The 14,258-nt window shown below is 43.2% G+C and overlaps 1 protein-coding gene across 2 annotated transcripts in view; it reads right to left on the reverse strand.

Moving 5' to 3' along the window:
* Positions 1–8,754, reverse strand: part of adamts16 (ADAM metallopeptidase with thrombospondin type 1 motif, 16) — a 47,817-nt gene extending 39,063 nt beyond the window's left edge. The window contains exons 1-3 of one of the 2 annotated variants that reach the window (XM_076152770.1): positions 8,179–8,754; positions 7,954–8,044; positions 4,731–5,089 (exon numbers count right to left, since the gene is read on the reverse strand). In XM_076152770.1, coding sequence (XP_076008885.1) covers positions 4,731–5,089; positions 7,954–8,044; positions 8,179–8,277 — 549 coding nt within the window. In that variant the 5' untranslated portion in view covers positions 8,278–8,754. Of the gene's footprint in view, positions 1–4,730; positions 5,090–7,953; positions 8,045–8,178 lie in introns of those variants that run through there. The other variant, XM_076152769.1, reaches the window with a different exon arrangement.
* Positions 8,755–14,258: the final 5,504 nt, after the last annotated feature.

The raw sequence follows: 14,258 nt of genomic DNA on the forward strand, positions 1-14,258 counted from the left end.
CTCTTGTAGCTCAGGCAAAGTGACGCAGATCTTCAATAGTCCGACTACAAATAAGAATTAGACCCACTTTAGGTTTGTTTTATGTTCTGTAATCAGACAAAAGCAGAAATACAGTTGCATGATAAGTGGATTGGGGTATTTGCCATCATACATTTATCATTCACTTGCATCACGACAGCCTGCTCTTTGTCAAACAATAAAAAATATGACTCAATGTTGGAATTGCATCCAATTTGCTCTGTCTCTTAAATATGACTGTTGTGTCTTTTCACAACCAATAATTTAAAATTTCCAAACAATCCCTCTATACTGACAGACGAACATACGGCCATAATTCATAGCTACATTCGGGGCGTGCAAACTGGTTCCGTGACGGCCGGATCCGTGGAAGCTGGAGGCAGGGATTCAAACTTTGGCTTTTCGAGCTGACATGGCTTATTGGAAATTGAAAACACCAATTCTAAATCAATTACATTTAACTTCAACCTAGTTAAGTCATCCCCGACCGCAAGCATTCCAGAACGCAGAACTGGAGCTCTATCAAGTGAAAGGCAACAAATGAATCCCTGTCTGTTAGCCAGGTGACTCACCACCTACACGCATTCTGCTTTGTAAAACCATTAGTGATGACAACATAAAACTGATCATTTAGGTTGTATTGACTGATTGTTTGATCTGACTGGGTGTTGTAAACCTATTGGACCACACTGTGTGTTTTTCAAAGCTGTATCACATCAATAGAGTATGCCTCCTATATTCTTGGAAATCCCAGAAAAGGGGTTGGACCACTTCTCGGCCTGGGGCATGAAATACACCCATCCTTTTACAGGAGGAGAAAAAAACATGACCTCCAAGTGATTTGTAGGGGGGGAGGACCTTTAGCATTTCCCTTTGGTTGAAATCATGAAGGTGCGCATTAGAAGAATTACAATCAGACAGAATGAGATCAGAAACAGATAAAGGTAAATGAGCTCCATTCAGAGATAAAGCTACAAGTGTCACCTGTTTACAGAGTTTACAGTGATTTAAAACATCTTCGAGGCAAAATGTACAAGACTTTAAAAGAAATGTAAGCGAGACAAAGATTTGACATAATCTCAGTGTCTAGAGTTTCCATGACTCCACTCCGAGCATCAGATTAAAGAGTCATTAGGACCAGATCTTTGGACATGCATCAGCAGCACAAAACAAACACAGCCTAGAAGCAGCATGACGTGATGACTGTGATTGTTCTATTGGCTATTAATGGACCGTCCTAATACAGCTTTGACATATTGATTGGAAATTGTGTGGGTAAAACTGTCACACAACTGTCCAATGAAATCAACTTGTATAATTGGGTAAAGCACTGTGTGATTGAATGGATAGACGTCACGTTAAATTGGGGGAACTGATTCATGGTAGAAGAGTTTCTGAGGCTTCTGTACGACTCAAACTGTGGAGGTCATGTTGGCATAGTAAACTGTTGGCTTCAGAATATGTTACTTTCCAAAACTACAGTTAAACCAACTTCATGCCAGCGGTTGAAGAAGTTAAAGAAGAGAAGTGAAAGTGAATCTCCCTTTTTTACGATTCAAACGCAAACAGAGGAATGTAAAATTCCTATTAGCAACGCTTCCCCGGACTTTAGGCCCCACCTTGAAGTGTGGACAATCTGAACAAACACGATTACTTTACAACATGGTCAGACACATCATACAGCCGCGTTCTTTGAAGCACACTGAGGCTTTAAAACAATGCCCGCATGGCACTTTCCCTTACCGCCGTAAAAGCCAGAGTAAGCAGATTACACTGCGGCATGAAATCGGCACAGAGGGATCCGCTTTATGATCTCCCCTTGCACATGTGTGTCACTGTGTCAGAGTCTCAAACCATTTGGCAGATGAACAGTGAGGTCAGTGGAATTGGCCTGCGTCTTTTATACCAGCAATTCCTCACTTGTAAGTAAAAGATTTTTACGACTGAACTTCCGACTGCCATCAAAGTGAGGCTAACCACTATATGGGCCGCCAGCGGAGGGGAGATGAAAAGAGAATTTATACATAGGCTTTACAACATAGCCCTCCTTACAAGGGGGTTTTCAGCACTTCAAAATGCCAAGAGGGGAACAATGAACTGTGTAGCATTCAGCTCTGTCCCTCTGTCTCTCCCCGTCTCTCCATCAGAGAGCATGAGAAAACACTGACACGCAGATAAGAGTGTGAGTCACTAAACTATCTGCAGATATATAATGTCAAATTCTTCAGAACAATGCTGAAAACTGTTTTCATGATCAAAAGCGTCTCATGTTTTCAACTATTGAATGTGGCCAGCAATCATGATGCCAAGAATTTGTGTTTAAGATATAAGGGAACTGTGGAAATTCCACAGTCAGCACTGGATGTTGAGTGAAGACCAAGATTCCTGACCTTAATCCAAACAATTTCCTCCAAGTCCACAATTGTATGCAATGTAAGGACCTGTCCATGTATCTGAACATGTAGTGAGGTTCCATTCTATCCTTTCTTATCAAGTTAACATTAAGGAAAAAACCCAGACTGATAGATTTAGCTGAATAGGGGTGATTTGATTCTGATTCCTTGCACAATTTCTTTTAAATTATCAGTGGAAATGCTCTCATCTAAGCAGTATCAGGCTGCAGTTGGTGACCAGGTGCTCTAACTGATCAATACAGCTATTGATGGAGCTTGCTCTAGTCAATATTTACCTGTCACCCTGCCAAATACAAAGTTGACCAAAGGCCAAGGTCCCCCTATGAGTGGTCAGGTGGCCTAGTGAACTTTACTGCCGGGTTTTAAGCACACAAAGACATGTAATGTGGGACTTCTAAGGCAGACAGATTTGCAAGTACGCACGTATATACATATACACAACAGATCATAAGGGAAATTACGCTCTGTTTATTTCTGTTTATTTAAATTTAGAGATTTAATCCAAACATTTAGCTATTCAAATAATCATTTTTGAATAATGTTCATATTAATTTGCCTTCTACCAGTCTAAAATATCTTTGCCCTCCTGGTCTAGTTCCCGATCTGTGATTCACATAAGAAAAAGTAGAATTCCCAACATTGCACTGACCACGTCCGCCCAAGGCAGACCCAATCGTGAGAACCACATTTACAGTCTCTGGAACCTCTGAACCTTTTGGCTGAACCTTTTATTTGGCTCTGGTCTGCAATACAGATACGCACACACCCATAAGAAGAAGCATCCCTGGAGATGTGCCATTCACTAAGGCTAGTTTCAGAGGGCAATTCTCAGACACAGCAGTGGTCCTCTACCATGGAAATGTAAACAACACTCCAACAAAGACAGAGATGGAATGTATTACAAATGCATGGTACAAGATGCTGATAATAAATAATTAAACTGCCAAAACCAGACTATTGTAATGAATAAAAGCTACAAGTATCTCATTTCTATTCTATCTATGCTATACCGAGAATTCCAACACTGCATTGAAGAATTGAACATGACTTCCTTGAATGTCAAGGTCTGACTTGGTAAAGAGAGTATGTGAGATCAGGACGAGGAGGATTATGTGTGTATTCTTTGGTCCAGCCTACTTAAGAGGTCAGCTTGGGTGGGGCAGCTTCACTTAGGCCTACTTAATGTCATTCATACAGTAATATTCTTGTGCCAGAGGGGGACAACCAGGACAACTGGAATTTGTCCCACTTTCCCCACTGTAGAAGTCAAAGGGGAAATAATTTGCATTCCTAGCCCACAAAATTAAAATCGAATCATAATTTTAACACTAATCTACTCATATTAAACATAGCAGTGCCAGCGACTGACAAAAAATGTTTTTTTTTGCTCATAATGAACCCAATTTTTGAAACAATTAACTTCAGTCCAAGTTACTGTGAATGTTGCCAATTTTGTCGCTCACCAACATTGGCCAAACCATGTGACACCAAGCTAGAAAAGAAACACCGCCAAATCTGAAGACTGAAGTGTTTTTCTGGCTTGACCAATAAAAAAAAAGAACTCTATTTCTGCTCTCTCAACTCAATAATTGATTACGTGAACTAGACATGGAACAAGTTAATGACCCAGAATAGAGTGGAGCAAGAAACTGCTGTGGCCACTTTAGCCAAAGGGTTTGAGTCAAGTTCAGTCAAGTGCAAGTCAAGTAAGTTTTCTGTAGCAGGCCAGCCAAACAAAGCAGCGGCTGGAGAGGCTGTGTTGTCACTCGAGTGCTGTGTGAAAGGCAGCTTCAAAGTAGCTCCATGAAACCACCGCTTGGTGACTGTGCCAGTGTGTCAGATGGACGTCGTGGAACGGAGAAAGGGCCAGAGGCAATCTGTGTCTGATCTGATATACATCTGAAAGTACATGTTATTTATTTGTGCTTTCAGTCATGTAGCCTCTGCTTGCCCCTGTGCTAATTCTGTATTTCCGAGTTGACATCCAACATGGGTCATGGTTTGCTCATTCTCTCTCCACATGACAGGAGCATTACCGCTGTGTTTATGATATTGTGTGTCCCGGCATGACACTAATTTCTGCAATTTGGCTGTTACAATGACTACAATTACTCCTGCCTTCTGTAACATCACATCACTCCAAACGCGGCCAAAATTCAAATAAAAAAATGTCTAAGATACATACTTTCCAAATGAACTGATCCTGCATCCTGTAGTAAGGCACAACAACACACACAAATCCAGCTCATCTAGCCCCATCCCCTCATGCAACCCGACCCCGTGCACGTTCAGACTCACCATCCCCATGCATGTGGACAGCGCAACTGAGGAGTTGACCCTTGATCTCAGCGACCCCTGGTAAAAGCAGAGGTCATCGTGGTGGAAGGCCCTCAGGCTCTTGGTGCCGTTCGTTCCCAGGACTTGGATAGTGAAGCCAGGTGCGATCAGGCTCTCCGAGGCCTCCCTCAGCTCCATGTGGAAGTCCTGCCCCAAACCGCTCAGCCGGAAGTGGACCGTTTCGTGGCCGTCATCAGTGTTTGATGAGTCGGCATCTGGGCCCAGGGATCTGGGCCGCCTTGTGCGCTGGTGGTGGGCGACTTCATGGGAGACGTAATCACCTTGATGGCTTACCTCATATGGAGCCACAATGTCATACTCTGGACAGAGAGGGAGGGAGAAGACAGACAGAACGGACAAAGAAGAACAGAACGTAACCTGATACAGTATGTTTGAAATGTTCGAGTCAAATAAAACATTGAATTCAGCTCAAATGAGAAGCGATGGAAAATAAGATAGAGAAAGAAGATGAAGAAAGACATTACATTCATTTAGAATCTGCTGCTATGACTTGGATAAATTAAAACTACAGAAAAGCCTGGGATCAGTAGAAGTGATTGCGACGGGAAGGTTTAATGAAGAGTAATGACACTAATGTCATGGAATATACTGTATATATCCAACCTGGCATGAACACAACCTGCTGTCCCTGTATTTGTTGTCACTTCTCTCATAAAAAGTGTCAGCTTCAATTATGGTTATAGACCACATATCAGCTGCTACCTTGGTTGCATCATTGGCTGAAGAAACACCACAACTCTTTCCCTGATGTTGCAGATTTCCTGTGACCTGCTCATATACTTTTGCTGTCAGGGTCAAGAAGAAGTTACAAGAAAAGGAAGAGTTTTAGACAATTCCAACACAGCCCTTTCAGGAGAGGCTGAATCATGTTTGACCTGGTGTTTTACTACATTTTTTACTACACAGTCCAGGCTGAATAACTGCAGGTCATAAAGGGAGATGGTGGCAGGTCACTGGCCTGGACTCTTAGACCGGTTAAATGTCTAATAGCACTGTGGCCACAGAAACTAATGGGCCTTCCTCCAAAGGTCACACCAAAAGTAGAGACAGAGTTCTCGAGCTGCATTGTAATTGGTTTTCCAGAGGAAACCTGGACAGTTGACGCCCCTCCTCCCCATCATCAGGGTTGAAATAAGCAGGTCAGTCATTTAGTAAAGAAGGGATGTGGTACTGTACACCATTACGCACATTGACCTTTACGCTCTTTACACACTCTGGGTTTATGAGTAACCAAAAGGCAAATAAATAAAATACCTTCAGTGTAGATTTTGTTCCAGTGTTGTAATGGACATTGCATGTGTTAGGGCTTGTCATGGGAAAATGATATGTGGTCACTATCAGCTAAACGTGCACAGAAATAACAGCAACCCTGGACTTACAGTCAACAAGAGCTGGTCTCAGTTACTGTACAGTGTGACCTGCTTTAGTGAGCCCAAATAATAAGTAAATATAGCGCACAGACAGACATGTTTTGGCCGCGGACGAAGCATGCAGGGGCACAGACAGTGTGTCATCACTGGCAGTGTGAAGTACTGACGTTTGAATTTAGGTATTAGATCTTGAGGTGGCCTTGTTGAAACTCCTATCCACACGTTGCTGGCTTATTAGTGGCTACACTTATTTAAGCCACCTTGCATTACGGTGACTGCATAGATCTTTTAGCGTTGGTGGTCACAGCAGGAAGCAGACTGACCGCTGAGGTGTCAGTGCCATGATCTATGTAGAGAACTGGAGGGCTGCAAAGAGCAAACACATATTTCACGTCCCAAACCTTTTCAGTCTAGACCCCAAAAGCACTTAAGACAGGAGCTGAAAATGGTCTCTCTCTCTGTCCCTCTATCTTGATTACTCTTTCTTTTTCACACACACACACACACACACACGCACACGCACACAAACACACACACTGTTTGTACCTTCTTAACTCAAAAACCAGCTGCAGTGACCCGTGTCTGACAGTTTACAAACAGTCTGCGGGAACAAAGCGCACACACGAGCACACACGAGCACACACACACACACACACACACACACACACACACACACGTGCACACAAACACACCTATCTTGTCTGATGGACAAGATCCTGCAGTGGTTAGTCTGTTAGTTTAGTGGCTCCTAAGTGCCATTAGTTCTGACAGGGTGGGTGGGGGCTGTAAAGCCTGCAGATGCCTGGTTCAAACCAAAGAAAAGTAGATTGGAACTATGTCCTCACTACACAGAGTGTGTTTACAGTTGTATTCAAGTAAATCAACAGTCAGCATTATTTCCTGAGTGTTTTACGGAGATGCGCAACATCCACTGTATTTCAGATAATTTCCACTGTGAAGAGAAGGTCTATGTTTAGAAGTGATGTTTGTTTACCCTGCAGCGTTTCATTAGACGTTACTGTAAAAGACGTTTCTGCAGAACGCAAAGCCAAAGCTGTTGCTGACTCAGCAGGCCACATGAGGTTAGGCAGACGAAACAAAGAACAGATGAAAGTCTTTTTGCTTATGGCGTTGCACTTATTACTGAGTCAACGAAGAATTCCTCACTGCAGCCTCGTGAAGGATTTGTTGGCGCAATCATCATTTTCACAGGTATGTAGAAAGACACATTGATTGAGTTATTCAGTGATTAAAGCCAAACACAAACCAAAAGCTTAGGTGTTCTAAGTCTATATTTTATGAGGTGTTATTACAGACATATTTTTCTGCTCAAGAGGTCAACAGTACCTAAACCTTTTCAACTCAACACCCCTCAAGCAGATTCAGTTTGGTATCCCCTCTAATCCGAGCTGTTTAAGTTCGAGCTGTGTGACAGTTTTATACATTATACTTTATTGTTAGACTTTAAAAAAGAAAAAAGAAAAGTACTGAGCTCACTGTCTGGATTTAAAGCAATAAATGTATGACATCCACTGCTCTGGAAGCCTGTGATGGCCCTGTGTCAGGGTGCAGGGCGCCCCCTAGCGGCGAAGACTGTAAACTCTCACTCCCGGCGCAGGTGAGCGCCGTTTGATGCTGTCCGCGGATGCACCGAGAGCTCAATGACCGTCACAAATCAAAACCCCGGATATTGACTCTAGTCACGCTTCAGTCTTTCCCATATCAACGGTAGAGGCAGTGATGAAGACTAAACCGCCTTTTTTTTTGTTTTGTTAGAATTCTTCCACGCATACCTGTGTGCTGAGGTAAATTCAGAGAGCGGAGCAGAGTAGATTCGCCTTGGTGACCCTCTGCGCTGTCAGCACCCATATTCTGAATTTTGCACTGCAAAGGAAGCACATTTATACATGACTAAGCTGTTTTACAAAGACATTTACAAAATAAGCGTGCAAAACTATCCGAACTTTGCCACTTTATCAAAGTTTAACGATCTCTGTGGAAGTAAAGACTTGACTTACTTTGCTCAGGGTGAAAAGGCAGAAAAAAACGTAGCAAAAAAGAAGAAGTAACGGTGCGGTCCAGTTTCTCCACTTTGCAGAAATCCGCAAGAAAGCCATGATGACTCCGGGTCACCTTCACCCCCGGAATGAGCCTCAGTCAGTCCCGGCGACAGCGGCGGCTGCACTTCACGCGTTTCGTGTAAATACTCGCGCAAATGACGGACGCATCAATGAGCTTCAGCTTCCAGACTGTTAAACTCTCTTTGTTCAAATCCACTCAGCTCTGCCACTTTGCTCTCCATTCATTTCCACGCACAGGATCCATTGAGCGCAAGTCCTCTCTCCCTCCCGACAAGTCATTCTCTCTCTCTCTCTCTCTCTCTCTCTCTCTCTCTCTCTCTCTCTCTCTCTCTCTCTCTCTCTCTCTCTCTCTCTCTCCCTCTCTCCCTCTCTCTCTCTGTCTACCCAGTGACCCCCGCGGACAATTTTGACTCCCAGTGAAATCATGTGATTGTCTTAAATAGGCTGCCCTCTCTCTCTCTTCGTGCCAATAGCAGACTTCTATGAAAGTCGCACCCGGACTCCGAATCTGATTCACCCTGGAGCCTGCTTAATGCAAATGTGTGTGTGTGTGTGTGTGTGGGTGTGTGTGTGTGTGTGTGCGTGTGTATGTGTGTTTTGAGGGGGTGTGGCCAATCACATTTGACACCTGTGCTGTGTGTTTGTATACAGCTCACAGGTAGCAGGATATGTAATGTATATATTTGTGTGTGTGTGTGTATACATGACTGAGAGAGACTAATGCTTCTATCTTGCAGGGCAGTTGTAGACGCACAAACACTGTAGATTGCAGTTCAAAAATGAGGTGCCCGTTTAAATTCTGTAGATGTTTGGCTCCAGTAACCCAAATGTGTTGTGCCGATTACACCCTGAAGCAGGTAATCAGTGATCTGTGATGAATTACAGCGTGAAAATAACCTTTGACCCCCTCCCCCCCCGGCTTAATCCGCTTGCCGGTCTCCCATCTCTCCTGTATTCCGCAGCTGCACTGATAGGCACCGTGCCAACATTTTCTTACTCCTCAAAAATCATTCATTGAAGTGCTTGGGAGTGTGGGAGCCAAAGGTTTGGGAGCGCTTGTTTCAAAGTCTGGAGCATTTCAACCCTCCCCCTCACCCCCCAAAAAAGAAAACCAGATGAGTTTTGTGCTTTGAGTGCGTGACGGTTTACAATGTGAGTTTTTGGCACCGACTCAGCATAACATAACATTGATCAGAGGTGATTGTAACCGAGATCATCCTCTGAAAGTCCCTAGGTAGATCTCTGTTTCATGAGGGTTTACTTAACACCGGAGCCACCCTTTCTGAAAACAAATGGTGTTGCAAGGTGTCTGATCCATCCGTCAAACCGTCTATGTCATGTTAGATTAAAAAAAGTGCCACTCGTAGAGGATTTATGTGTTTTGAATGACGATCTGCAACAGGAGGAAAATAAATTAGGTCAAATTATGGTATCAAAACCATATGACACAACTACAATTTCGAGCTCTCTCCTCGAATGCAACTCCCAGCAGGTGAAAGGTAAACGTGAGAAGACTGCCGACCTGAGACTAATACGCTCTAAGCCTGTAAAGACAGTACATACACACCATGTACCTCCAGGTTTCAGTCTAGTTTTGACAATCCTGGTTTTAATCAGCGATAAAAATGCCATCATGAAGACAATTCCTACCATATGTTTGGAGGCTCGAGAAATCTTTACAGTGTCAGCTGCTGCTGAAGTCATATCACCCCTCCTCCCTCACTAATACACGCACCTCTCACTCTGGAACACACACACACATGCACACACACACACACACACACACACACACACACACACACACACTGCAATGCAATACTCGCTCAGCACCTATGTTGCATCACGTGTGTATGGAAAATGCACTTTTCACTTGTCTCTGTGTGGCTCAGTTGTGTGACATTATTTATGTAGTGCAAGCCAGATGCAGATGTTTGTGATTCAAACGTACACGCTTTGCAGCTGATTGTGTTTCTCCTGCTCTGGATGGTGGCCAGAGCTTTGATCTCCCAAACTGCCTGACAGTGACTCTCCAGTGATGTACAGTAGTATGCCTGGTTGTGTGCCATGGGTTTATGTTTGTGTGTGTGTGTGTGTGTGTGAGAAGACGGGGGGAGAGTCACTTTATTGTTTGAAGAGTGTGAGCATAAAGAAACCCCCTGTAGTCCATCGCCTAATGCGAACTGAGCTAGCTGCTGTGAATGATTTGACCTTTGAACCCTTGAGCTTCTGTATGCCTCTCAGTTTGCCTGCCTGTCTCACTGCTAGTTTGTCTCCCTGCCTGTCTCTCTGTCAGCTTGACTATTTGCCAGACTGTCTGTCTTCAATATCATTTGTTTGTGTACAAAGGCAAAGAACTGGCAAATAAAAGGCCATACATTCATTGTAACGTACACACACACACCAACACATGGTGACATATTCTCACACACAAACACTTGAAATCAATAAGATTGCATCACTCATGAGCATAATACATGCACGCATGGAATGATCTGGGTGGTCTCAGCGAAAGCCTGCCTTCAGAAACACATCAACTAAAATAAATGTGAATGTGACAAACTGCCTTTTAAACTTTGCCTGTTTCTGTTTCACAGAAGTTTTCACTCAATACTTCCATTTAATTGGCTGCCATCATGGCAACCCCCTATGTGCACACGGGTGCTTGTTGTGCATGTGTTGATTCCATCTCCGAACTTCCAATGGGAATCTGTGTTATGTTCAGGAGTTTTGCTCGTTACATGTGTGTGTGTGTGTGTGTGTGTATTTGCGTAGTAGCAGACAGCAGCTGTAAAATTCCTGTCTAAGCATCGCACAGGGGAGGCTGATGGGAGTTGACAAGACGGTAGAGTGAAGGGAGGTGAGAGAGGAAGACGAAGGTGAGAGTGGAGAGGGGAGACGGTGGCTGCCAGCTAGTTTGATGATAGAAGGCGCAGTTGTGCTGTTGTAAAAATTCAAGATTGCTGATGCATTTGCTGTTACTGCCTTTTCTTTACCTTACTCAACTGTAACCCTTACAGCGCCAATGTGACTGTTCACTGTAGTATTTTGGTAAAAACAAAAAATGCAGGTGGCATATCGTACAACAACATAGTGTTTTCATTTAAAGTACAGCTCACAGTGCAGAGAAGAGCAGGGTAGTGCCAGTTTGGCTGGGATATGCAGGACCTGCAAGGGGTATAATTGTATGAGAGATGAGTACGTGGGGGAGCAGTGGAAGACCTGCTTTGAACCCGCCATGTCTCCTCTGGGAAACCAAGATTTATACAGTCAAGCAAAAGGAATCCCTCCTAACTAAAACAAGGAACGACTGAGGCAGAAGAGTTGTGGATGTGGCAGTTTTTTCGGTTGCTGATGGAACTGTAGGGGGATGCAGAAGCGGGGAAAATGTTTGGAGATAATGAGATACAGTATCAAAAGGAGATACTCCGTGTCACCATACACTCGTGATACCCAGTAAAACATCGGTGGTAAAATACAAAGATCGAATTTTGGCATGAAATGTTTAATCTCAGTCAAGGTGCAGCTGGATATTGAACTGGCAGGGAGTGAAGGGAGCAGCAGCAAAGTAATCGCTATTGTTCACTAAGGTTCAGGCGTGGAATCGGCCGACTTCACAAAGCATTTGTAGTTAAATTTGGTCTAACAGCTGTAAAGCTTCTTTCATCTCCAATCTAATGTAAGTTGGCGGCATTTAATTTCCTTTCGTCCAATCAGATTTGTCAAAATATAATATGGCAGGACTCCCAGGCTGCAGAAAGGTTCCTGCCTCATATCACCTAGCAACCACCAGCAGTGATACGTTATGCTGCAGTGTCCGAGCAAAGCCGTCGAATATGCTATGTCCTTAGTATCATGACTAGAGCCTCACTGCAAATAAAACCAGAAAACTCTGAATTACTGAGTGCAGTGGTGGAGTGAACCATAAATTAATGTACATATCACAATATTTAAATGCTCAAACATACGTTGTAACATCACATGTTGGTCCCTTATGTTTGAGGAATTTATCACCAACCCAAAATCCACCACCATTCAAAAATGATTGCACAAAGAGCAAGAGTTGAACTCACAACCTATGTATCAGGAAGCCTCTGTTAAAGTCATTGAGTTGTTAGAGTTTGGGGCCGGTTGTGTGTGTAGATGTGTATCATCTCTTACAGACAGCATCTACAGGACAAAGTGATTGAATTGCTTTTTCAAGTGAGGGTGCAGTTGAATATGCATTTGTGACAGATGACCTGGAGCCTTGAGGAGGTGTTGTGCCTGTCTTGTCCTCTGAGGTGTGACTCTACTGTTCTTACGGTGATGTGACACCTCAGCACAAAACATCATGGGATCAAAAATCCACATGGTCAGACAAGCACACGCACACATGTCAAACATCTTTGTGCCTCATTTGAGGGTGCACTTCTCACTTTGAGAACCAATGTTTTAGTGGAAAACAAAGATAAATGAGAGAGGTGGGAGATGAGGAGTAGCTGAATTTACTTTGAGGATACTTCAGTTCCATTGCTGTATTCTCAGACTACAGCGTGTAACTGTAATTGTTGAAGCAGCACAGATGTATGTAAGCAATTTGACAAATCCTTCCACTGAACTAGATAATGTGTTGAGCTCGGTTGAGCGACCTGAGCATTGACCTTCTTAATAACCTCTGATTAGTTGTGTGATTGTGCTGATGTCAGGACTCTCGCTGGCTCTGGACGTGTTGCTGTGTGGGAGGTCTGACGATTCTGACCCTCTTAGGAACATGTGAGTTGGAATAGTTCATACCAGGACACAACACTGGACGGAGCTGGGGGAAAAAAAATCTTGATTAATTTGATTTATTGTGGTCATCAACTTGTTGATCCATACTTATTGAGGTAATGCTGGAGGCTATTAATACCAATCAATTGCACATTATTTTCATTAACATGTGACATATCAAAACACTAATTATGCTTTCAAGTGCATTAAGTTGCAAGTAATTAAAATAATTATCGTCTATTTTATTAAGAGATAAGCAACTATTACCTCTGTCGCTGGAATTGACAAATATAAAGTACAAAACATGTTTTAATTGTTTAATTGTTTCAATTTCCCATAAATTAAAATGTAGGATGCAAATGTAAATTGATATCCACTTCTTCATGTGTTTATATTGATGTATGCACCAGTAAATACCATTGAGTATATTTGGGTGGATGTTCAAAAAGCTGCTAAAATATTATACAGTGATGTTCTCAGATATTTGTTTGGATCTATATACAAACAAAGAGGAAACAATGGAGATAAGCAATATTACCTCAAACACAAATGTACACTTAGGCTTCTCCACTCCTTTGTTTGTAAGTTTGTATGGCTTTGGGTCTAACCGACTTCTCTTTGATTTTCAAGCCCAAAATGAAAATGAAGGGCTGGAAAATTGGGCTAATTATTGGTAGTCAGCTGTGTGCGATCACTGGGGCAGAAAGAGCAGAAAGAGCATCTTTGAAGGCGAAAACAAAGTGGCTAGTCTTATGACACTCTGCAGGGGTGAGAGTCTGCTCAAGTTCACCACCTCTGTATTGTGTAAGCACCACTGTGTTAATAACTGCTTTCATCTTGACCTGGAAAAATCATTTTTTGAAATCAGTAATGGCAAATGAAAACTACAGCTTGTTTGCCAATAGATAAGGCCCAACACACACACACACACACACACACACAACGACACACACACACACACACACACAGCGAGGATGGATGTCAGAAAAATTGCTAAATGTGCAGCATCCAGTCTCTCCTACTCAGTAAGATAGTGTCCTTTTACAACATCACCTTCCTTGGAAAGTGTTTCCCCCCAGCACTCACATTTGCATGTGTGCAAACTGGTGGCAGGGATTCAACCTGTGGTAACCAATGTCTGGCCAAGAGTCTCTGACCCACACAATCCCCCTGTGTCCCTAGTATGGCATGGAACCGGACCCGCTGGCTGGAAGACACGGCATAAAACAAGACCCCTCATTTAGACTCAGGGGTTATGCTCATATTGG

Source organism: Genypterus blacodes, unplaced genomic scaffold, assembly GCF_046128005.1.
Source record: "Genypterus blacodes isolate CSIRO-AG114 ecotype Tasmania unplaced genomic scaffold, CSIRO-AGI_Gbla_v1 ptg000057l_1, whole genome shotgun sequence".
Lineage (NCBI taxonomy): Eukaryota > Metazoa > Chordata > Actinopteri > Ophidiiformes > Ophidiidae > Genypterus > Genypterus blacodes.